Source organism: Aptenodytes patagonicus, chromosome 1 (genome assembly GCF_965638725.1).
Source record: "Aptenodytes patagonicus chromosome 1, bAptPat1.pri.cur, whole genome shotgun sequence".
Classification (NCBI taxonomy): Eukaryota; Metazoa; Chordata; class Aves; order Sphenisciformes; family Spheniscidae; genus Aptenodytes; species Aptenodytes patagonicus.
This window is the reverse complement of record NC_134949.1, coordinates 139,873,645-139,899,330: the sequence shown is the minus strand read 5'-3', so window position 1 is coordinate 139,899,330 and position 25,686 is coordinate 139,873,645. Positions and strand designations below refer to the sequence as shown.

Here is a 25,686-nt window from a genome sequence, read left to right as displayed (position 1 = left end):
TTGTTGCTTGATGCTTTAAGACTGGGTAGTGTACTGAAAGCCCTGAGAAGGAAATAGATGAGCTGCAACTTGTTTCCTCCGGGGCCCTTCCAAATAATTCAGAGGAAGGCAAACCTAAATGGAGGTGTAATCCCTGGGAGATGAGCTTCCTTGGGCGCTTGCCAGTTTAGCAGGCTGGGTAATCTGCACTGTCATCAAGATTTGCGGATTAGGTGTAGTGAAGTTAGTTGGCTTTGACATTTCATTAGGGAAGTTTTCCATAGTTTTTCATCCCTGGTCTTGATGCTGTGAAATATGGATGATGTAGCTTTGTTATCCTTATACCTTCTAACATTTGGGCAAGTCGATGCTGGGACTGCAAACATGTCTTATCCGCTGAGGATTTTTTAAATCATTGCTTGTTTATGAAAGACTAACTGGGTCAAAGGCTAATTTTGGAAAGGATCTGCTTTCCCCAATGCTAACCAATAAATTTTCATCTGGGTAACGTAAGTTACCAATCTGTTATCCCCCGAAGAAGGGATAAAAGCAAACACTATTTATCCTATAATCTGCAAATGTTTTGAAAAGTGAACTGGAATATCAATAAAATGGCTTATCATCAAGGTCTTGTAAGAGCTCTAAAGGACATTTATTTAGAAATCAAAATGTTAAATTTAGAGGCAAGAACTGTGCAGATGAGGAGGGAGTATGTACGAGTGACAGCGTTGTAAATTGTCTCGGGGGTTCAAGGGACCGGGGAAGGACGCTGTGTCCTGAAGTCACTCCTTCCCAGAGACGTCTCTGCTGATAAGAGCCGGTTGTTGTTCCTGGTGACAATGATCGAGGGGGACAAGGCAAAGGATCACCCTGTGGGCTCCTGCAGCGGCGTGCAGAAATGGGGATGTGGCCTGGTTTATTTATCACGGCTAGACATGCCCTCACTCTTCTGCCTGCTGCAGAGGATGGGTGCATGTCCTTGGAGCTTCTGTTGCTGTCTGCATAATCCTCTCCTGACCCTTTTCAGACGTCCCCCCGAAGGCTTGCTGCCCCAAGGGCTGGGGGACACTGGTTGTGCAAGCCGGCTGTGGAGGATGTGCTGCAGAGGCATGGCTTGCAGGCCAGCCCGACACCGAGTCTGTGCCATGGAAGAGTGCTGTTGGCCACCCAGGCTGCAGCGCCCGCCGGCTTTGTGGGTCTGCGTGGCGGAGGGCTGTCCCCATTGCTCGCAGCTCCCCCGGCACTGCAGAGCATGTGAAATGCCTTCTCTGGGACCTTGACTCTCTTGGCCCTCTAAGGTGGCCATCCTGAAGTCTGACCTCAGTGCTACGGGGAAGAAGGGAAGAATGACATGGGCAGGACTTTTGGGGACAGCCAGGAGCGATGCATAGCGCAAGGTGTGCAAGGGGGGTCGGCAGGGACACCAGGCTCCGCCTCGCAGAGGGACATCTTCGTCCCTCTCTGGCTAGGTTGTCTTCTCACTTTTGCCTCTCTCTTCTTCACTGGTGCCGTCTCACATCCTTCGTTTCCCTGTCAGCCTCCTGCCCTGTGGATGCCGTAGGTAGCGGCACATGGGCTCTGGTTCCTGAGGTCTGCTTTAACACCCTGCTTTGTAATTCTGTTGCAAAACCGTGAGTGAAAATCAAGGTTTAGTTAAAAATGATTTACTCTGCCTGAAAAATGTAAACAGAGCTAACCTAAGTGTTGGACTGCATGTTTTACTGCTTCAGTGATTTATCCATCAATTATGTCATTGTAAACTGAAGGTGAAGTTACACCTTCGTAGATCTGGAATAACAAATGGTTGAACTGAGCCTCTGTTGGTACTTCTGCTTGAATTTATTTTAGTGAGGGAGGAGGGTATAATTAGCAGAAATGTCCTACGTGAAGGGCTAGGCACCTTGCAACTGCCTAGGTCTTGGTTTGGGATAAAGCAGCAGTTCCTGTAGCATGTATTCCTGCCATCCGAAAGATGGAGAAATATTAAGAATATAAGAAGTGTGTGCGTGCGCGCGCGCTCACGTGGACATACACACACATGCTGTTCCTGTAGCAGGTAAATATCAATTTTGATTATCTGAATATTGATGTAGGAATTTAGAAATAGCTTTCCAAGAGAACGTGTCTGCACTGTTATATTTACCAGCATAATGAAATCAGACAACCTTTCAATCCATAAATCACAGTACAGTATTTGCCATTCCAATTTCTATGGTTGTACTGAGCAAGCAACACTATCCAAAGAATTTTATTAAATCAAAGTAATAAAATTTAAAATCTGTATTGACTCTTCTTTGGCTCTTTCAGGTTCTTTCACATTTTGGCCTGAGAATATATTTTCTTTGTTTTTCAGACTCCATTTTATTTACTTTAGTTACTTTATTTCTCATTGGAGGGCATCTGTTAAATTGCAGTAACCTTTTGTTGTAAAGCTTGGGACATTCTCCTTGGTGGTGGTGTAAAGCTCCAAGGACATTCTCCTTACTAGCTGCAGCGTAACACACGTTTTCTAATCATCTTCACTATTGTGCTGATTGGAGAATTTGAAGCGCAGAGTGGGTCTAAGCAGGCCACAGGAATTTGTGGCTTCAAGGCAATGATAAGAAATTCTTAATGGCTTACTAAATGACAACATGCATTTAAAGTTGGTTTTCAGTTATCTCAAGATATGTTATTGCTTAAGAAGGCCTTCAGTGTAATATTCTTTCCTTCCAGAAGACAAAGTGCGAGGGGATTTGTACGTGGGAGTGACTGCAGACAGAAAGTAGAATACTTTTCTTCAAGAGCCTTAAACATTGTCCTCAATATATTTTCACTCCGCACAAACTCAGCTCCTGCAATTTTAGCTGAGAACGGTTTTGCAGATCATACTGTGGAGGTGCTCTGGGACTCCACTGCTGGCCGGCCACTTCCTTCGGGCCTTCAATCCAGATCAGAACTTCACACCCAGACCATGGGGAGCCCATGGAGGTCTGTAAAAGAGAGTATGGGTCTGCCCAAGGACACCTGTTTGCGTGACCTGGCTTTCTGTGGTATGATCAAGACACCCCAATTCCTCTCCAGCTTTCAAAGTTGTGGAAATAGATCACTTCCTCAGTTGTGGTCAGAGGAATTTTTCATCCATCTTTGGCAACTGTTTTAGAAAGACAGTAGACATCCCTCAACAAGTCTTTTTTTTGCAAGCTAAGGTACTGCACAGCAGCTCTTTATGGTCACTGTTTTCTGTATCTTCCCTAACAAACTCAGTTTTCCACCCCCTCTACTTCAGGTGTTCTCTGCAGCTTCGTTCATCTTATCCCTTGTGTCAGCAGCTCTAGGTTTTTCTCCTTATTCCCCTCTTCATCTTCTGTACAGCAGTCGTACCTTTTTTTCTGACTTTTTTTTTTAAACGCACAGAGCTCTCTGTCTGTTGTACCCTGCACCATCTCCACTTTTCACAGCAGCACCATGTGTGTCCCCAGAACTAGATCCCCCAATCTCTCTGCCAGTGCCAGGTTTCCACGTGCTACCACTTCCTTCCATTGCAGCTAGTCATGGGAATAAATCATGAAGCGTGTCAACATAGTGGCCTCTCTTGGGAGGATGTGCGAAGGATGAGATGAATGGTGGTGTTCTGCTAGAAGGCGTTTGGTGACTGCTATCAAGTGGTCCTTTGATCTGGAGACAACCCAGAGGTCCTTGAAGTTCTGCGATACAGATGTCAGGAGTTCTGCATCCTACCCTCCTTCCCTCTCTTTTTGCCCCTTGCTTCAGTTTTTTGGGGCATGTTCCTGCTCTCTGCAGGATTGGTGTCCGAGCTGCTTGCAAAGGTATCTGCATTACTGGCATTGATCCAATACAGCTCTCTGAAGCTGTTGCACCAAAATCCCACCAGGTTGAATGTAGGGCTTCACAACCTGCGGGACCTAGTATTAGGGCTAAGTGCATTTTTCCGTAAGGATCAGCAGCAGACTTCCAAGGTGCTTGAGGAGAAAGCGGTCATGCCTACCTGCGCAAACCCCAAGCCGACATTAAGTTACTTCTTATAGCTGTATTTTTAAGGAAAGGGGTTCCAGAGGTCTCAGATCATCTGAAGAATGACGTGGCAACCTGATCTTGTCAATACGCTGAACAACACTGGTGTACAGACACTTGCGCTCACTCATCAGCATGGTGATCGTCTCTGGCTTAAAAATAACTCCTTTTTTCTTTATTTATCCCCAAAATGTACTCTCTGATGGAAACCATGCCTGTCACATGTTTAAAACAGATTTTCTTCACTGTGCGTATGGAGGAAGGTAAAGGAAGTGATAAATCTCTAAAAACAGTATGATAAAATAAGTCCTCTGTAACTAAGGGGCCTGAGCCTTTTACTCCTTCGGTGTCATGATCTGTAGCTGGCCCTGCTGTCTGTGAGACGACTTTTGCTGCAGCAGGGCTGGGAGTGCCAGAAGCTGCCCTCTTGCAATCAAACGGGAACCCCGAGGACTGAAGCTGTAGATCACCATATCCTGTGAATAGCTGGTGTGCTGTCAGCAAGGAATAGATTAGGGGAACTGGGGGGGAAAAAAAACAACAACAAAAAAACCACCAAAAACCTGGACAAAATCTGCCATGTTTGAAAAAACTAAATAAAAACTTTGGGGCTTTGAGAATTTATGACACTGCTTTTCTTGCCCCCAGTAATCTGAAGAAAATCCATCATCCACCCTCCCTGTTCTTGACACGGGAAATATTTTATAGTTAGTTATTTCCCGAAGTCTCCGTTAGCATCCAATCAATAACAGGATCAAACCACCGACTACACGCTCGTCCCTTTCCTCCCTGTGTTGCTGCTGCTTGGAGCTGGGGAATAATTAACTGCGGATCACGGTGATGCGGCTGCTGTAACCTAATGTTTCTGTCACACCGATACCCTACTGACCGATGGACAGTTTTTGAGCTTTCTGTCGTAGAGACCGTGGGGCACATCAAGGCAGGTGCTGAGCACCTCATCCTGCTCCACTGAGGCGTCAGGCCTGCGCTGGCTGCGGTTCGGCAGCAGGAATGACAGCTATTTCCCTGCCTGCCCTCCTCCATCGACCAGAAGAAAGGGAAAAGAGGAGGAAGGCTTTTGTTCCTGGGGGATGAACCGCTCCGGCAGCGGCCTCAGGATGCAGAGCGGATGCTTTCTTCTTGCGGTCCTCCCCGCTCTGCCACAGACGGGCTTCAACTAAAATAAACCAGTATTCCACGAACCTTTGAAGTGCGCTCGTCTTCTGAGTCACTTCCCTGTTACCCAACGGGCAGCGTGATGCCAAGGGATGTTGTTCTCGCGTCACAGGGGCGCGCTCAGACTTTCATCTCGCGGTGGCCATTCAGCCTCCCACGTCATTTCCTGCATGAGTGGCCGCTTCGCCTTTCCTGAACAACATCTTCCTTTCTTCTGGCATTTTCCAAGGCAATGGAAAGGCAAGCTAGGACCATTGGAAATGCACAAAGACTACGTTAGGTGCCTCTCCTCGCTTCTGAATGTCCACCCTGCTTTCCTCTGTCTGCAGATTATTTGTATCTTAGTGGAAGAATCTGGGAGCAGTGCCATCAAAACAGGTTGCCTTCTCCCCCATCTTCCATGGCGGCCACTACCCAGGGATGAAGTGCAGCCTCTTTGGGCAAGCTGGCACGCACACTGGCGCTGCTCCATGTGCGTCAGATGGACCACCATCATCAGGAATCGCGTTCTTCCATCATTCGTGATTTTGCATCATGCCATTTAAGAAAATGTCATCCTGATGTTGTAATGCTCTCAGTTCTCTTTTCTGTATCTGAAATTCCCAATTACATGAAATAATTTGTGATGAGCAAAAAAACCCCCCAAAACCCCAAGTGCCTTTTGAATGAAATTGCCCAGAGGTCTAGTTTCTTCTTGAATCAGTCCAAAGACTTTAATTTGATAAATGTTGAGATTTTTACCCACCAAACAATATAATTCTTTCGGTTTTAATTAAAGAATTTTTTGCTTTGCACTAGACTGGTGCTAAACTGGCTTCACTAAATCTTCTTACGCTCTAAGTAGCAGTGACCCAGATAAACACATTTAAAAATGCAACTACTGAAACTATGGTATGTCGCCTTTGTAAGACGCAGCAAGAGAAAGACTAAAATAATTCTATACATTTACAAGGGTAGCACATAGCATTGCATCATTAAAAGCAGATTCCTAGACCAATTTAATTTTTTTAGATTACACATACAAATCTGCGTGAAAAAAGTGTTACTTATTTCGGAGTCAGATGCTTGAAAGTTACAGAGAGGCCTGTGAAAAAAACCTACTTTTTCCTTTTGCGTATGTCCTTTTGCAGCATGACAAGGCCTTTTGAAAAAGAGGGGATAACTGTGTATTTAAGAATGCATCGTAACGTAGCCATGCAGAATCAGGAGCATATAGGCAACCAGGGGAAGGCTGCATTTCTGTTCTTCTTGGTGCCTGAGTTTGCAGCTTTGGCAGCTTTTTAATGTAAAGGCTGAGCACTAGTCCCAGCCAAACCCACTCGGTGCCCACAGCCCACCTAAAGCCAAGGCCTGGAGGAGACACCCATCCTTCACTGGCTGTATCAACAACGTAGATGTTGCCAAAGAAAGAGCCTTGTTTAACTATATTTAGGTAAACCCTTTCTAGGGCCCCAAAAACTGTGGTTAAGGGGATGCTGCCCGTTGTTCCAGATGCACATTTTGTGTGTCTTTGTGTGTACAAGCAATGCTCAGGATGCTCTGGTAACGACTTTACTCTGCCATCGGAGTGCACTCGCTCCAGCTACCTCATTAAGCTCTGATTACACATAACTACTGCTGCTCTGAGAGCGAATGCTTTGGCCAAAACTTCTCTTCCTGATAACTATTGCCCAAGTCACGAGCAGCGTGGAAGAAACAGCTGGAGTCAGCGTTCGGCCCGGCACTGAGCAGCCGCAAGTGCCCGTGCCTGTGGCTGCTGGCCTGGGAGAGCCGGGCGCTGGCGGGGCGGGCTGCGGGGTGTCCCTTGCACCCCATAGCTTGCTCACACGTGGACCTTTCCACTCCTTTAGGTTTTGCAGGTTTTTTCAGACGTCGGTGTCAGCTGTGTTTACACAAAGAAGAAATGTACGCTATCGGGAACAATCAGATAATAAACAACCTTTAATTAGCGCTGAAGATGCAAAGGGACCTAATCCCTCAGTGCCTGTTTAGACAGCTAAACCCAAACAGCTGGCCTCCAGCACCCTGTTCCTGGCACCCCGCAACACTGTGCCCGGTGCTGCTGCTGCTGCTGCCGGGTTGGTGGCTTTGGTGCCACCTGCCATGGGGGGTGGTGGGCACCCGCCGTCCCTGGGCTGCTCCTCTTCCAGCCCCTCGGCCTCTGCCACCCGGCGCTGGCGGCCGGGTCCTGGCGAAAGCTTCATCCCAGAGCAGGGGCTGAATCGTCCTTAATCACTGTAAGGACAAGGCAGGGTTTACTAGACGTTCATCATACCGGGTGACTTTGGGATCTTTGGCGATCCACCCCCCTTTAATTAATTTTTGGTAGCAGTGTGCTCTCCTATTTACTCTGGTTAGCATTAAGCTGTAAAATTGCTAATGATGTCAGACAAAAAGTCAATGGAGTCTATTGATTTTTCATGCTTTTGCGGTGTGCTGCAGGAGCGTATCCACTGGACGTGGAGGACACCTGGGGGTGGCAAGATGGGTGCATGCTGGGGGCCTGCTCCCCATGGCCATGTACTCCATGAAGCCGTGGGCGCCAGCACTGACTTTGCCAGCAGGGTCTGGCCAAGGGCCTTTGCCCAAATGGAGGCAAGTGCTGCACCCAGCAGCCGGCAGCTGGCTGCCATCCCTTGAGATTACTAGCATTAACCTGCATGAAGTGTTTTCTGGGAAACGCACCACGTGGAGATGGCCCTATTAGTTGTACGAGGCAGCCAAGGAAGTGCAGGTTGGTCGTTGCAGCCCGGCCTGTCCTCCCCATTGCAAAAATTGTGGATGTTGAGGTTTGGGCGGCTCTGGCACCCTCTCGGTGTGGAGCACATCTTGGCAGAGAGCTCGGCTCCTGGTCTGTGGTCACTCACACCTGCCCCGGTGGCCACCCTTCCCGGTGCAGCAGTGGCCAGCAGCTCACTGCTCGGTTTCTCAAACTATGGATCACGACACCTTTTTGGGGAAGATTCAGTTGGGGTCGCAAAGGGTTTGTGCTCGCCAGGGGACAGCTGTCTCCTCTGGTTTGGTTTGTGCTGTTCAGATGTTTATCCAGCTCGGCCAACGGTTTGGCACGTGAGCGCGTCCACTGACACGTGGTAAAAACAGCATTTTTTCTTCGTTGCCAGCTTAGCTCTCTGGGCTTCTTTTGCAACCCCTGTTGCAGTGCAGCTTGTTCCTGCTGTGCCTCTCGTATTGCTGATTTCCCTCAGCTGCCGTGCCAGGCAAAGACTGGCCAGCAGTGGCCCCCAGGAGCCCAGTGGCCTGGCACGCGCTGCTTTGGCACCTCGCAGACTGCCCGTCCGTGCATGTGGAGTGCCTGGCTAGGACAGCCCAGCTGGAGTTTCTCGGGGCACTGTGGGGCAGACCCCCATTTTGCACACAGGAGGAGTGGAAAGGTGCAGCAGCCCCTCTGGCAGATGCTTAGCCCCCTGAGCAGGGGGCAGGTGTGGAGACCTGGTGCTGGCTGCCTGCTGGCTGCCCTGCCAGAGAGATGGCGGAGTGCTTGTGCTGGGGGCATCCGTCCTCCCCCTTTGCCAACAGCAAGCTCTTAAATGAGCGTGGTTGTTTTCTCTAACACCCCGCCAAGAAAATACTGGTTATTTTGTACTTCTTGGGTGCTCTTGCTGTTTCTATCTGCAAGAAAGGGTATCATTTTTATAGCTGAGCTTGTCTACCAACATATGGATTTGCCTGAGGCAAGACGAGTGTGTGCCTTTTCTCACGACTTATACAGGCTATAGGTAGTTTTTATTCCCTGAAATTATTATGTAGTTAAAACTACTTCGTCCTTGTTTTGCTAATCTCCTAAGCTCTGTTGTACTCCCTTCTGGTTACCGTCAGGTACTCGCTGCCGCAGGAGCTGCAGTATTTCAAGCTGTCGGTTTCCATCCCTGCTCCTCTGGCCAAACCCGGTGCACCCGTATGGAGCCAGTGGGAGGGGGTTGGCCACCTGAGGGGTGAGGAGTTTAAGGGCTAGAGCGTGGGGATGGGGAGGGTTGGACAGGCACGGGTGGCACCCCGAGACTGTCCCCATTTCGGGGAGCACACCTGGTGGTGGCCCCATCCTGGTGGAAACAGGCATTGGTGTTGATGCCCTTGTATTGCGTACCCAGGGGTGAGGGAGAAGGACCACGTGCATCACCTGTGGCATTGGGGCAGGCGTGGGGTGGGGTGGGTGGTGAAAGCCAGTGCCTAAGGGAAGAGAGGGCTTGAAATGGTTAAGCCTGGGAGCAGCGATGCCGTGACAGATCCCCACCCCCAGTACTGTACGAGGAAATGCTTAGCTCCAGCTACATGAACGGTGTGTCAGGAAAATATATTGTTGCCTGAAACAGAACATGCACAAAGCGGGAGAGACAAAAGTGCCCTCGGACCCCCTCACTCGGAGCTGCCTCCCAAAAGGGCTTCGATGGGGCTGACCTTCCCCTCAGCGTGCTCTTACACTGCTCCTGTATTTGCATTAGCTCAGGAGAGGAGGGGAGACAGCCTCAGGTCCTATTCTCCTGTTATTACAAGGATAAGCTAGGACATGGTACAGGCATGGAGGTTTTTATTTGTGGGTTATTTTTGTTTGGCTTTCCCAAAGGAAGACCTGTGAGAAGTACGTTCTTCCCTAATAGAGCATCACCTTACATTTTCACGGCAGACAGTCTGCTCCGCCTGCTGAGGTGGCCTGAAGAATCAAGAAGATTGACAGCAAAAGAATTTACTGTTAGTTTTGTTCTTCTTTATTTTTTATTTCCTTTTCTTTGTTGTTGTTGGTAAAGGAATGAAGCTGCGCAGTCAGCTTTCTTCCTTCACGGTCTACAATCTGCATACCGAAATTCGCTTCTTTGAAGAACCAACCGTGTGAGGAATAACGCCAGGCTGCAGCCCTGTGTGCCCTTCCACGCTGGTGTGCAGGATCTCCTACATCCAGAGCTTCACAGCTGTAAAGCAATGTCACCTCACCGGGAGAGCTGAGCCGTAGTCACGCTGCAGAGTGTGTTGCTAAACTGCTTCTAGGGCTGAGCTGAACAGCCTAATATGAAATCTCCCAGTCAGATTTATTGGAGTGGCCTGGTGACGTTCCCCAGAGGACTTACAATCTATGGTGATGGATGACGCCGATCCATTAACGTAGTAGTCTCATCTGGGAAAGATGTAATTGTCGTTCTGCATCCTGCAGTTTCCCTAAGTTTTTCTGAACACGTAATAGCACACATCGCAGTGGAAATTGCTGGTAAAAAATGCTGCAGTAAATATGTCAGGGGCTCTATATCCTATGGCAGCGCACTCCTCTTCTGGTACCACGTGGCCATCATTAAGATAGGGGAAGTGATAATAACAAAATTTGGTATTCGTCATGATGTATGTGGTCTCCAAAGGTTTAATGGAAAAGTATGGGCAGAACCGACCTTCCTTCCTCTTGCAATACGTGTCTGCAAAATTTCTTCATGTTGACTGGTTCACAGTATCAGGAAAATAATATTTACTTTTACCTGCAATAGCAGTGCTATTTTTACAGCGCTAGTTGCCCTGCCTGCATTTCCTGAAATATAGCCCTTTTTTTCTGAGTGGTCGGAGTCTGGATCCCTGATGATGACAAAAAGCATTATTACTTTTTTGTGTATTCTGGGCGCAGTTTGGAATAGTCTCATTGTGTCAGTCGGAGCCGGAATACCCGGCTGGAGAAGACTCCTTTGAACTGGCTGGAAGGTCTGTTCATATGGCGTCAAATTAGTAAAATTTGGACATCAACATTCACACTTAGACAGACTGTAAGTGCACCGGCAGCAAAGAAACATGGTAGACCTTGATGAAATGGGAGGAGAAGGCATGCTGGAGGAACACAACCACAAGTAGTGGCCAGCAGCTACAGTGAGAGGGAAGGCAGTCCCGTGCCACCTCGGTGAGTGTGTGCCTGTGTGTGTGTCCGCTCGTCCTCACAAGTGATGGATAATCTGGATTGCAGCGGTAACTGGAATCCAAGCGGAGGTCTGTGCGTTCTGCTAATCACATGCCAAAACCATCGCTGCCCAGAAGACCTCACGATCAAATGGATGAGGCAAAAGGCATTAGAGAGGAAGCACTTGCAGGCTGTAAATGCTGCATGTATGTATGTGCGTGTGCAGCATTTGTAGGTGTTACAAGTAACCTGGACCAGTTAACTGAACAGCGATAACCTCAGTGGCACTGAGATGCAACAAGACAGATTTTCAGTATTTTCTGTTATTCACTTACTACTTGTGGTCAGAGGCATCTATATTTCGCAGTTCAGCACAGGGGCTTCTAGGAGGGCTAAATTGGTCTTTTGAGGGTGAAAACACGTTGAAAAGTTGTGAGGTCTTCTCGTTATATCCATCAGCATCGTAATGCTGCATCTCCTGCTAGTGTTATCTTGAATTCAGTCAGAAGGCTGACATCTTGTGCATCACGGCACGATGGAGAGAAGAGGTCATTTCTCTGCCTCTCAGAGTCAGACCAGGAAATGGTACAGACACTGGGGTGAAAGCGAGTGTGTGAAAGGATGCGAAATTCAAAGAAAAAATGCTGCAGTTTTCCTCACATCACAGGAGTCCTACATTTTTCTGTCTCTTTTAAACAAAATCCTTGCAGCTGCTTACAAATTTTGCAAGGATGAAAATAAGGGGCTATTTTTGCTTGAAAGTTTTTCCATCCACACATTTTTAGATAGGGTGGTGCAAGAGTAGGGCAAGTTTGAAATCTGCTGAGGATTAGCACCGTCATGTAGCTGATGAAATGTTGGGCTTGGTTTATCAAACTGATGGGGTGGAGGAGAGGGAGAGTCAGGCTAATAAATCTGAAGCTATGAACATAAAACTTGATCTTGAAGTGGCAAGCTGAAGGAGCATTTGGTTACTCATGCCAGTGGGGAAGGATGAAGTACTAAATAACTGCATTTTGCACCGGGGAAGGGAGGACTCCTCTACCCTTTTGCTCCCCAAGCAGCACCCCAATATTCCTGCACTTTCATATCTGCCCGTGCTCCCAAGTGAGACCCTGTCCCGCAAGAGAAGAGAAGCTGATGAGTCTGTGTTTGGTCCCCAGCTCTTTGGCCCATCCCTAAATCTTGTCATTTGGGACAACATCTGTGCCACTGAGAGCCATCAAAGCTACAGGCGGGAGAAGGGGTTTGCCCTTTCGGCCCACCGTGGCAAGCTGGGTGGCACGCGTGCATGTGGTTAATCACCTGCCCGTCCTTACCTGTGGTCTTAGATAGGAGCATTCATACCTCACCAAAAAGGATCTGCGAGCTGGAAGGTTCAGTTTTTTACTTGTTTTTGCTTTTCTTCTCATTATTTATTTATTTAAGCCAGACTATATTAGGGCGATGAGAGGTTATGTGAAAATTTGGCTTTCAGTTGATTTAAGATGAGTTACAGAAGTGTCGGGATTTGCTATTCTAACCCCCATGGCTTTAAAAGACATTCAGACTGGTTTCTGCTTCTTCTTCCTCTCTGTCTCAAGAAAGTCTAGAAGGAAGACAAGTGTAAGGGCAATCCCCTCAACGGTGCTAAGGGTAGCCCTATTCTGGCCTTGTCTGCACCAAGAAAAAGTGGTTTTTAACTGGAGCTGAGGTGCCATAAGGAGGGGGGTGGGAAAGGGTTTGCGGCACATCTGAGGGGCTGGGGCTCTCAGGGTGCGTGTGGTGGTGGTGGCACCTCACTTCGTTTATGGGTTTTGAGCTGGTGAAGCTGGTTTACCCCTCGAGGGGTACTCTAACGTGCTTTGCTTGTGTGGCTAGTCGGGAGACAGCCGAAGCAGTCGAAACCATGCTGGTGTAATGGGGCGAAGTCAGATGTTTCTCCTGCAAAAGTGCCGTAGCAGTTTAAAAACTGATTTTAACTTTACCTCACTAACCTGTCAGCTGAGACTTGGTAACTGGTCCATGAGGGGACCCCATCCTTTGTAGCCAGGAGCAAGACTGATTCACATAAGCCAGAAGAGACGGGCAATGGATGTCGGCCTTTGCCACACCGATACCAATTCTCATCTGGATATTGGAAGAGATCAAATGAATGTAGTAAAATATCTGAGCCTGGGATCAGTGGAGAGGGTCAGGACAAAATAGCAAGCCGAGTGTCTCTGAGCGGAGAACAAACCTCAGCTAGGGAACTAATGAGGCTTTGAAGTCGTTTCACTGACATCAAACTTGGAAATCCTTTGTAAGAACTGAGATGCTTTAAGGACTGTTTAATAAAGCACTTGACTGGGAAAGGAGCAAATATTTTATCAGGCTGACACTGAGTGCTTTTTGTTTTGGGTTTTGGGGGAAGCGAGGCTGGCAATTATATTTAATTGGTATCCTTTTCCTCTTGTTATCATTGGTGTATCGATTGCTGGGAAAACAAAATGCATGGTTTTTAAAATTTACTGTAAAGTCACGGCTCTCTTGTTTGTTTTGTTTAGCTCTGTGCTCTCAAAACAGCTCATTTTTCTTTGCTTTGCTGGTGAATATAATGTTTTGATTGAAAATGATACTAAATAATCAGTTAAATGGGATATTTAATGACAGGAAAAATTGTTTAAAATATTTTTTTCCCATAGGAAAATCATGCACTTTACTTTTCGAGCCTAAGAAGTCTTTTAATGCTAGCGTGATTCTGCATTCTTTCTATGATCTCACTTCAAAAGTAAACACGTGGGTGCACCGCGTGTGTGAAAACCGTGGAGGTCAAGGTATAGTAAATCTCAGGAGCTCTGATGCAAGAGATATCCCTAGAGTAAGTTCAGTTTTTCCCTGATACAATTTTAATTTAGACTTTCTTAGACTCTCGTCCACTGCTCGTTTGCCTTCCCCATGGGAAGCTGACCTACTGTATGAGAAGCAAGCCTGGTAGACGAGGGGAGAGCGGTGGATATTGTCGACCTGGACTTGAGGAAGGCCTTTGACACTGTCTCCTATAAGATCCTCATAGGCAACCTGTTGATGTACAGGCTGGATGAGCAGACAGAAAAGTGGATTGGAGACTGGCTGAATGGCCAGGCCCAGAGGATGATGAACGGTGGCACAAAGTCAAGTTGGAGGCCAGTGACTGGTGGTGTACCCCAGAGGTCAATATTGGGTCCGATCCTGTTCAACATCTTCGTTAATGACCTGGATGATGGGCAGAGTGTACCCTTAGCAAGTTTGCTTATGACACAGAACTGGCAGGAGTGGCTGATACATCAGAGGGCCATGCTGCCACCCAGAGCGACCTCAACAGGCAGGAGAAATGGGCCAACAGGAACCTCATAAAGTTCAACGAGGGGAAATGCAGAGTCCTGCACCTGGGGAGGAACAACCCCAGTCACCAGTATGTGCTGGGGGCCAGCCAGCTGGAAAGCAGCTTGGCAGAAAAGCAGCTGGGATGTCCTGGTGGACACCAAGCTGAACATGAGCCAGTAACGTGCCCTTGCCGCAAAGAAGGCTGATGGTGCCCTGGGCTGCATGAGTAGGAGTGTTGCCAGCAGGCTGAGGGAGGTGTACCTTCCCCTCCCCTCAGCACTGGTGAGGCCACACCTGGAGTGCTGGGTCCAGCTGTGGGCTGCCCAGTACAGCAGAGACATGGACATACTGGAGAGAATCCAATGAAGGGCCATGAAGGTGATGACGGGATGGAGGCATCTCTCCTGTGAGTAAAGGTTGAGAGAGTTGGGACTGTTCAGCCTGGAGAAGAGAAGGTTCAAGGGGGATGTCATCAATGTACGGAAATATCTGAGGGGAGGGTGCAAAGAGGACGGAGCCAGGCTTTTCTCAGTGGTGCCCAGGAGCAGGACCAGAGGCAATGTGGACAAACTGAAACACAGCAGGTTCCCTCTGAACATCAGGAAACACTTTCTCATTGTGAGAGTGACTGAGGCCTGGCACAGGTTGCCCAGGGAGGTCGTGGAGTCTTCATCCTTGGAGATACTCAGAAGCTGCCTGGACATGGTCCAGGGCAACTATCTCTAGGTGCCCCTGCTTGAGCAGGGGGGTTGGACCAGATGACCTCCAGAGGTCCCTTCCAACCTCAGCCAGTCTGTGATTAAGTGATTCTGAGCAAGCAGAGGTGCACGATGGGGCTGAGAGGCAGGGATGGGAGTGCGGCAGGACTTTCCCAGGAGCGAGCAGCCCTACAATTTGGCTTTCGGGGAGCTGCTGGTGAGAAGATGTTCCCCCAGGGACACGCAGGCAGCACCTCCCCACCGCAGGTGCTCGGGGCAGGGGTGTGATTGCTGGGTCCCCGATGCACCCATCCCACCACACTGCTGCAGCCACCGACGTCCCCATCTCGAGGGACTACGTCACACTCCAGGAGGAGACATCTGCACACTACCAGAGCAGTATCAAGGGAAAGCTGATTTAAACAGATACTTCTGCAGTCGCAGAAGTGGTAACTCATTTTCCCTGTTTGAACAGAAATTTGGAGCACGAAAGCTGCAACGAGTTGGAAGAGCCTGCTGGGCCAAAGGGATGTCACCAAACTGGGTGGCACATGACTCAGCAGTAATTATGGCTGGCAAATTTATATTTGTCCTTCACATGTCAGGTTTAATACATCAGACTTCCGTATACTGTCTCCACCTCAGAGTGCGTGTTCAGCTTACTGCAGGCTAAGCAAGCTGCCGCTGTTTAATCATTTCCGTAGTATGCTGAGGGAAAAAAATAACCCACCTTTTGAAAGGTTTTATATTTGGAAACTTGCTGCAAAGTTGCTCCAAGCGTAACAGTTTAGAGACCCCAGGAACTGGGGTGTGCTGTGGATATGAGAAACTTGAGCATTTGGGAATAGCAAGATCAATCTCAAGTCATTTCAAAGTAGCCCTGTTTTTATAGTGCCTGCTTATATGTAATACTATATACTGCATGAGCGGCGGTCCTCTTGAAAGTAGGAGACCTTCAGTTAAGTGTTATATCCAGTTATCGGAATAGTTTGTGAATGGAGCAGAGGAAGGGAAAAGGCATCTGGCAGTACGGCGGCGTGTGCTGTCTCCCTTACGCTTGGGGTATGTCACAGTTTCCACTGCAAATGTAGGGGTTTTTGCGAGGCTTTCAAATTGGATATAAAAATTCACTACAGGTTGAAATTTGTCAGGCAAATGCTCTATTCCTTCCACAGCATTTATTGTCTGTCTTGTATATATTGCCCTTGGGAGTAAAGACACTGGTTTCAGGTCTGTGACAGGATTTTTTTTTTCAGTTGGTCTGATTTGTTTTTAAATGAGAAGAAAGTGAGTTCTCTCCTCCCCAGAATGGATTGCTAACTACACGCTGTTGACAACAGCAATATAGTTAGCAAATATATGAGACTAACGTGGCTCTTTGCAGGCGATTAGCCTGTGCAATAGGCAGACCGCCGTGGTATTTCTCAGCTGAACTATTTTAAGAGACCAAAGTATGATCAGCCAGGCAAGCCGCTGCATTTGAGAACGATCGTGCTGTGTGCCGAAGCAGTGTATACATATTGTCAATTTCCCATCTATAATGTGCCATTTTGCGCTACTGTAATGATTTCCTTTCCCTCTCATTCCCCCAGGGCTTAACAGCCTGGATGGGAGCCTTGACACAAATAGGTTCGCCTCACGGAAGGATCCATAATGCAGCGATGGAAAATAAAAGAGTACCTGTTGCATGAGCTGCGTCAGAGCCTTGTTATTCCTCCGGTGTCTTCTGAAGTTGTCTGATGAGATGCTCTTATTTTAACTGCTCCTTGGCAGCGTCCAGCTCATCCTCCATGACATAGCTCCTGTAGAGTGAGAAGTAACGTGGGGCAGCACGTAGGTGCGTAGTGAGCAGGGGACGTTGCACAGAGGGATGAGGAGCAAAGGCTGCGGGTGTAGCTTTCATACTGGTGAGGATACCCCGGTGTAGCCCTCCCTTCTCTCTCTGGCTGATACCAGAGCGAATCCTGCCCATCTTTCCAATGTCTTTCTCACCTTGCCGTCGGTCACTGTTGAATGGTGCCTCCTAAATCTTAACAGGGAATTGCTGGGTATTTGAGCCAAGGGAGTGAGGGGGCAGAGGGCAGGGCTAAACTGGGATGTTTCCTCGGTGTCCCTTGGAGGGGACAGAGAAGTGCATCCCCAGCAGTTCCCCTTTGGTGGTGACCAAGGGGGCATCGAGCCCCCTTTCCAGAGGTGATGGGACTGCGTTTTGGGTCCGACTGTGAGCCGGCAGGAGGGTGAGGGGCTGGTTGCCTTAACAAATGGCCTGCGGGTCTCCTCTGCTCCGCCTGCCCCGTACCTCAGAGGGGGTCACCGTCAGCCGTCCTGCGAGCAGAGAAGGGACAGGTCCCACCGGCCCTCCTGGTGCCTCTGCACCTGGCCAAGGTGTGGGGAGAGTATCAAACGCAGCACCACGAATGGTGAAACACAGGGGAAAAGGTTAGTTCACCCTTAGCTGTAAGTTGGTTACTCCTCTGCCCTTTGCTGCTTGAGGATTACACTACTAAAAGGGTATGCGGGATGGCCAGGATTGTCAATCCCTGGTGCCTGAATACGTGACTCAGTGAGAAATGTGAGAGGCAAACACTGCTGAAATCACCTGTGGTTTGCATGTATGGGAGAACCAACCTGGACATTATTTGTGTATTAATAGCTCCATGTATTTGGTATATGAAAGCTCACTTTATTCAAATACATTTTTTCTATTCTAGCAACAAGACACCAATAACAATACAGTAAAGCCTTTATTTGTGTATGGCTCAAACTATACAAAGCAAAAACTGCAGGATGGAAGATGATTTATTGTTTGTTGGTCTATGTCAGTACGTGTCCTCGTTGCCCATTTGTGTATTTACTGCAGAAGGATGCAGAAAGCTGGGTCGGGCTTCGGCCGCTGAGACTGCTGAGGACAGGCATGCCCAACCCTGAGCTCCTTAGAAACCCACATCTCAGTAGGGCGCAGGATGGGTGCGTGGTTTTGTGGTGCATCGAGGGCGACGGGGTGTGCTGCCATGAGGTGGCAGGATCAGCCCAACAGGGACCAGGGCGTGCAGGACCTGACGTGGCACTCTGGTCAGGTGCGTGCCACCGGGGGTGCTCGGCAGGTCTGCCGTCTTCCCGAAGGGCGGTGAGGTGTCCCCGTCAGAGATACTCTCACCACGGCCCTTGTTAATGGGCTTCTGCAGAGCAAAAATCAAACGTGTTGCTTCTGGCAGGAGGATCAGTGACAGCAAGCAGCGAGTTTTGGCAAAACACTGAAGCCCAAATCCGTCCATAATTTTGTCCCCAAGTTGTTCCATTAAGTCAAGATTTCTAATTTTGTTTTGGTTTTGATACTGTGTTTATACTGGAAGGAAACCCAATTTCTCCAGGAGATGCTGAGCAGGGCATCCTACAAAGGGAGCATCTGAGACCTTTTCCATAGTGTGCACAGTATAATTTGAATTCTGTGTTGATAGCGAGGTACAAGCCACAGTACGGATGAGCAAGCGGAGCGCGGGGATAGCTGCGCACAGTGCAGTGCTGCTGTCCCACAGGAAGGCACGCAACAGCCCTGAGAAAAGTCTGTTGCACAGCCATCAGTAGGAGATAAAAAAAAAAAAGCTAGCGTTATCACCACCCCTTTCATGGCATTTTTGTATAGCTAACATACCATTTCCTGTACAGTTGCACACATCATTGCATAGTGCCATGAACTTAACTCTTATCAGCACCCCGGTGGGAAAGCCCCGGTTATTTACAATAGGGCTCTTTTCAGTGTTGCGAGCTTCTTTTCAATTAAAACAAACAGCAAATTAAATATTAAATAGATAAGTAGGGAAAGTGAAATTAATTGATTTTCCGGCACTCGGGTGTGGTAGACAGAGGAAACTTAAGGCAATTTCACTGAATTATACTACCTTCATTTGTGTATATTAGGTACATGAAACTTGTTTTAAAAACTGGGTGACTCTGAATACTTTATGTGCAGTGAAGCAGCAATCTTAAAAAAAAACAACAAAAAAGCTCAAACCCAGCACATACTTCAGGTTGATTTTTATTAAAGGAGAAGTATAGTATAGCTATCACTGTTAACAACAACATTGAAAATTTACTTCAGTTGAGGTCGTCTGCATGTTGACTTACGGTTTTGTACCATGTATTTGGTGTACGTAGTATAAAAAAGGAGTCCAGGAAGTACAAAACACCTCTTTGGACAACTTCAAACTGTCTCTTGATCCCAGATCTTCAAACGTTTCCTCTTTTGAGGCTTGGGGACTTGGATCCTTTTCACTCTGTCTGCTTACTGACCTTGATAATAGGTGTTTGGTGTAATACATGTTTAGCAGCCCTGGGATTGCCTCCCGGGTGAAACCAAAAATTGCTTTACAAGGGCGCAGGGGGCAGTTGCGCTGGGACTCCGCTGTACCTGGCAGCCAGCTACTGCCAAGCTGCAGGCTGCGGGCAGGATCATGAAATATTTTTAAGTGTATATATAGATAGATAGATAGATGGTGGGTTTTTTTTCTGTAGCTATCACGTGCTCAAGAAGCAGGTGCACTGGAAGTACAGAAAGGCACGCTTCCACATAGGAAAGGTGAGGGGGGGGGAAAGCCCCCCCAAGCCCATAAACCTAGGTCAAGGACTGCACCTCACCTTTCTCTCCTTCTCCTTCCCCTCACATGGTGGGGCCCTCCCAGAGGCAGCGTAGGACCGCGAGCTCAACAATATGTATTTATAGATCCCAGAAACATATAGGATTCAGTGTGGAAAACAATATTTGACTATGCTTTAAAAAAACCCACACCAATCAACCCCAACAGGCATTTCTTCAAGGTGTCTGATGGTGATAGATGAGCTCTTCTTCCCCTCATCTAGATATTTCCTCTGCCTCCAGCCCTGTCGCTTTTTAAAGCATCAATGGGGGGATTTTATTATGTTTTATACTTTCATCTTTGGCGGTGATCTGTCTCTCTCTCCGTGGCTCCGCACAGCATGCTAATCCCTCAAGTCTCTTACACAGCATAATTTTTATCTTAATTTTTCTATTTCTCAACGTTAAATGGGCTTGCCAGGGGAACAGGGGGTCATTTCCCGTCCCCGCCAGGTCATTAATTCCCTATGAAAACACCACGATCTCACGCTTCTCAAGCAAACAGAAACATCGGGAAGAGCCAGTGTCATGTGTAAAATAGTCGGCTGTGCTGCAGCAGCTGGAGGAGCAAAGATGCTGGTGTACGCTGCAGAGACCACAGGGTTTTAAAATGGTCATTTTAAAAAGAGGGCGGGAGAGATTATATAAGAGCAGTAGAAAATGGCTTTTTAATTCCTTAACAGAAATGACGACGTCTGTTTTTTTCCAGCTTGAATCTGCTGAGCGGTCTCCTGGTTGTCTCTATTTTTAGAAACGATTGCTCTTCTTCCCCCCCCGCCCCCCCCCCCCCCCAAAACAAGACTGGCCCAATTTTTTTGGTACTGATACTTGTCACTTTCTGAATAAGGGATTTGATTTTTGCTCCTGTTTTTCAGTGCTTGGGCATCTCTGCCTGCCTGTAATCTGTCTCAGCCAAGGCTGGAAAAGGAAACAAAAAACCCCTCAACCCTGTATTTGTGAATGTTTTCTGCAGAACATTTCATGAGATGAGAAAAATCCGGAATTATTCTCCTTAAGCCAGCAGCAGGAGGGGAAAAGAAATGACTCATCTGTTTACTTTTAAAAATCCTTTTTAAGAACTCAAACGCGCCTGATAAATTATTAGCATTTTACCCAACCAGCCTCCACTATTAACTCCCCACATTTCTGTAGTCTTGCGCTCGCCATGGCATCTCACTGCCAAATCCAAGGATTTACAGGTCTCAGGAGAAACTTGGGAGATTTCCCGCTTCCCTGCCTTGGCCATTTTTTAGCCTTTGTTCATGGGGTTTGCTTTTTTCCCCCCTTTTCCCTGTCCCCTCTTAGTTTGCAAGTTTGTCAGTCCTACAAAGATCTATGCGAGCAAATCATTTCTGTAAGTGCCAGAGCCGGCGGAGCTCTTCGTGTGCTCTCAGACACAGACGCATCCCCAGGCTGGGACTCCTCACGCATCCAATTTTGGAGTGGCGCTGCCCTCCCTATCATCCCAACGCCAGTGTGCCTGCGGGATGCAGGGAAGCGCCTCGCTCCCACCAGCCCGGCCAGCCGGGCGGTGGCGATGGCACACGTTTCATTCGTAGGGAGCGGGATTCAGCCGCGTGCAGGTGAAAAATGTAAATTTGGGGTGCGCCAGTGCTTTCCCATGGTAACAGAGTTGAAACTGGACAAGTTTCCATGGTGATTATTACTACGGCAGGATGCACCGCGCACTTCGGGAGAGGCACGGGCAGCGCTAGGCGGAGCGGCCAGCCCCCAGCCAAAGTCTGCCGGCGGCAGCTCGTGGGGTGGAAATTATTTATCCTTCTGAATAAATGGATGTGCAGCACCGTTAGTTTGCTGCTTTTTTTTTCAGGGGAAGGGGGTGTTAGTCTTTTTAGGAAATAGGCTGCAAATTTCACCGCAATCATGAATGGAAACCATCTCTGCCCTTTTTTAATTGCCATTTGCTTGGTTAATATAAAGGGTTGTGCTGTCAAAATAAATTTGAAGTTGCTTTGATTTTTTTTATTCTTCGTGTCTTTTATGACTCAGGTGCCTGGTTCACAGGACTGTCTCTGTCTAGCTCTGTGGCAGGGCAAACATTGGCGTTTGGTTTGGGTTTGCTTCTTTCTCACCCTGCACACGGCAGTTTTGAAGGTGCTGTACGCAGCATGCGGCACTCACCTGCTTGCCTTTAGTAAATCCCACTGGGATGAAAAAGGGATGAGTATTTTAGGGAAGCGAGGACCCTTCGCCCATGGTGGAACATTTCTTAGCCACGATATTTTTAGAAATGTTTGTTTTGGGGGCTTTTGTTGAGTTAAAACAGCGCGCTGTTGCTCGGCTCTGTCATTATGTGAAGCTTTGTTTCAAAACGTGAAACGGATGGCCCGAGTCCTTGTTTCAGGCTGTGTACTAGGGGGTGGGTTTTGGCTGCAGGCAGCCCTCAAGGTCTTTTAAATTGTCTGTGTTTATGGCTAAATATAAGTTCCTCAAAACTCTTCGTACAACACTCACGTATGTATGTATATCCAGCATCTCTGTATATGTACTACACTGTATTATGGAGCCGTTAGCCTGAAGCGTGGAAATGTTTAACGGCTTTTCTTTGGTGATGGGGTCTTTAAAGGCAATTGCAAATATTATTTTAAGGAGGAGATTTATGCGGTGCCTAAAATATGTTTCTGGTTTGCAGGCCAAATTATGTCTGTGCCGATGCTCCTGGCAGCCCGGAGCCGCCACGGGTCCCACTGACGGCGATGTAGAGGCGGCGCTGGCAGAGCCCAAGAAGCCCTGCGACATGGAGGAGCTGTACAAGGACGCCCCAAACCTGCCCATGGACGTCACCAGCTCGCCCTCGGCGATGGCCAACAACAAGCTGGAGAATGGGGTGGCCCAGCTGATCACGGCGGAGGCCTGGAACATCAACTCAGCCGACCTGATGAAGAAGGCCCTGTCCCCACTGGTGACCGTCCCTGCGCCCTCCATCCTGACACCGCCGGCCGAGTCGCAGAGCGGGGTAGCCCTGAAGGTGGCGGCCACCGTGCTGCAGCCCATCTGCCTGGGGGACAGCCCCGTTGTCCTGCCCATCCACCTGCAGGTCGCCGGCAGCGCCGCCCCGCAGATGCCGGCCACCAATGCTGCCACCCCCTATGTCATGACCACCCAGGGCCCCGTCCCGCTGCCCGTCCTCCTGGAGCAGCACGTCTTCCAGCACCTGAACTCGCCCTTGGTGCTGCCCCCGGGGGCCGCCTGCCCCGCCAGCCCCCTGCACGCCGGCCTCTTTCCTGGCGCCACCGCCCCTGTCGGGCAGCCCCAGCTCCTGGACCCCAAGCCCTCCGGCCAAGCCCAGGAGCCTGTCCTGCCCCCTGTCTTTCAGACGCCGGGGTTCGCCGCCGTCCTTCAGGACCTGTTTCCCTCGCAGGGTGCCCTGGGCTCTACCCCCTGCCAGCCCCCACCCGACTACACCACCCTCCCACCCCAGGCCTTCAGCTCGCCCCTCTCCCCGCTGGTGCCCCCTGCCACGCTGCTGGTGCCCTACCCCGTCATCGTGCCCCTGCCCGTCCCTGTCCCCATCCCCATCCCCGTCCCCATCCCTGTGCCCCACGGCGCCGAGGCCAAGGCGGCCCCCGACCCGCCCAAGCCGCCACTCTTCACCCCCCACTCCTGCAAGGGGACTCAGACCCCCCTGGAGAAGGAGGAGACGAAGCCCTTCGACCTCCACCCACGGGAGTTTCCCCAGCTGAGCCGCCACACCGTCATCAAGATGGGCGGCGAGAACGAGGCGCTGGACCTCTCCATGAAAGGGGCGCCCGTGCCCCGGGCTGGCGAGGCCGCCCCACCGCCGCCACCCGAGGACGGGGCCCTGGACCTGTCCCTTGCCTCCTGCCGCAAGCCAGGGGGGCCCCACGAGGAGGCAGCCGGCATTGGCCCTGCTGCCGCCGAGGCTGGCGTTCACCCTGCGCCAGACAAGCTCCCCAGTCCGGCCACCCCCTTTGCCCCCTGCAAGCCCCAGGAGGTGTCGGGCAAGGCGGAGGGCAGGGGGGCGGGCGGCGGGCCGGCTGAGCTGCTGCGGCAGCCGCAGAAGTGGTTGGTGGAGCAAGCGGGCAGGGCGGGCTGCGAGCCCAAGGCCGGCAACAACATCGAGATCGTCAGCACCTCGCAGACAGCCAAAGTCATCGTCTCCGTCAAGGACGCCGTGCCCACCATCTTCTGCGGCAAGATCAAGGGCCTGTCAGGGGTCTCCACCAAAAACTTTTCCTTCAAAAGGGACCTGCCCCAGGACTCGGTGCTGCAGTGCTACGACGTGAAGAGCCCGCCCGAGCCCCGGGACAGCGCCGAGGCCCTCAGGAAACCCGTCAAAAACAGGAGCGTAAAGCTAAAGAAAATGAACTCGCCGGAGATACATATTCTTCCAATCAAGAAGCAACGGCTCGCTGCCTTTTTTCCAAGAAAGTAAATTATGGGTTTTTAGAATTTTAAGATTATTATGAGAAGAAGAAGAAAAAAAAAATAATAAAAAAGATGCACTTGGTTTTAAACTCATTTAAAACTTTAAACTATCTTTGTAAGTTATTTTTGGGGGAAGGGGGAGAGGAGCGGATGTAGAGTCCCTATAAGCTGGGTTGGGTTGGTTTTTTTTTTTTCCCTTTTCGTTTTTTTGTTATCGAATTTTGACTTTTCATGGGAAACTGAATAAAAAGCAACCTATTTTTCAAGCAGATTGCACATTTTGCAGCTTTAATGGAGTAATGGATGAGTCAGAGGGGTAAGAGCTATTTTCACTGCCATAAAGTGCTTTGATGATGTAATTCTTCATAACGGTTGGAATGGAAATTTCAAAATAAATGTTTGTACGTGCTAATTGGTTGCAGCATTTTTGGTCATTTCTGAATCGCTTTCAGTGTACGGAGAAGGTTTGGCAAAAAGTCTGTAAACTGTAAAGCGCCACAACTGACTTGTGATGAGCCTAAAATGTTAAGAAAAAATAACAGGCTAAGAAAAATTATACTGTCCCACAGAACTGTCGGAGTGCACGTCACAACAGCCGCTAACGATGTGCCCAAACGAGCTTCCGGAGGAGTGAGAACGAGTGAGCGGTACAGCCCAGTGCGCACCGAACGCCAGCTTCATTGCGAGAGACCCGTAGGAAACCGTCTTAAAATACTAAGTAATATTAGCGGTCATTTAAAAGAGAAAAGCCTAAAAGTCAGGGGAATTTGGTTGCCAGGGGGGGCAGGAGGGGAAGGAAGAGTCACATAATTTTTCCCAGCCTGACTACAGATATATGGAAAAGTTGTTTATTGTTAGTTTTCTAAGTTTCTTTGATGGCTGAAATCAATGCACATGAAAGAGCAGAACTGTGTAACTTTATCACTCGGCCATGTACAAGCTGCCCACGTCAATGGAGAAATGTGAATGTACAATTAAAATAAAAGTTCTGGTAGGTTACGGTTTTGCACTTGTGTATGGAAATGAGCTGGAGGTGCATTATTCTTTGTCGGCGTTTAAGTTCACACAGCTCACTTGTAAAAACCCCTCCCGACGGAAGGACGAACGTGAGAGCAGGAGAACAATTTTCGGTGGGTGCTGCCTTTTCGTGGCTATACCTGTTACATAGAAAAACTCTTTTGTTATTATTTCAAATGACACGTTCCCAGCACCGCACCAGTACTGTCTAAATAAAAAAAAGCCATTGTAAACCCATCAGCTGGATGCCGTCGCACGCTAACTGTGCCTTCCTTTACCTAGCTGCAGCCAAGCTACTTCCAAGATGCCTCTTGGACAGTTTCGGGAAGGCTTTTACAGATGTTCATGCAATGAGAAGTTGCCCAAAGAAGTGGCTTCAGGGTTAGAAGTCTAATCACACCCTTAGGCACCGGTGTCATGCCGAAATCTGTTGAAACTTTTGATGGCAGCAGACACCAGTTCACTATTCAGAAGATGCATCTGCATTAGGAGGTTAGGAAAGGCATGCCGTTTCTCTTTTCCTGGGCTGAAGGATCGCTGCCCTCTTGCTT

At 48.9% G+C, this 25,686-nt stretch overlaps 1 protein-coding gene across 1 annotated transcript in view; it reads left to right on the top strand.

The window, feature by feature from the left end:
• RAI2 (retinoic acid induced 2) overlaps window positions 1–25,117 on the top strand; it is a 46,563-nt gene extending 21,446 nt beyond the window's left edge. The window contains exon 2 of the mRNA XM_076356888.1: window positions 22,362–25,117. Coding sequence (XP_076213003.1) covers window positions 22,467–24,125 — 1,659 coding nt within the window. The 5' untranslated portion in view covers window positions 22,362–22,466 and the 3' untranslated portion in view covers window positions 24,126–25,117. The remainder of the gene's footprint in view (window positions 1–22,361) is intronic.
• Window positions 25,118–25,686: the final 569 nt, after the last annotated feature.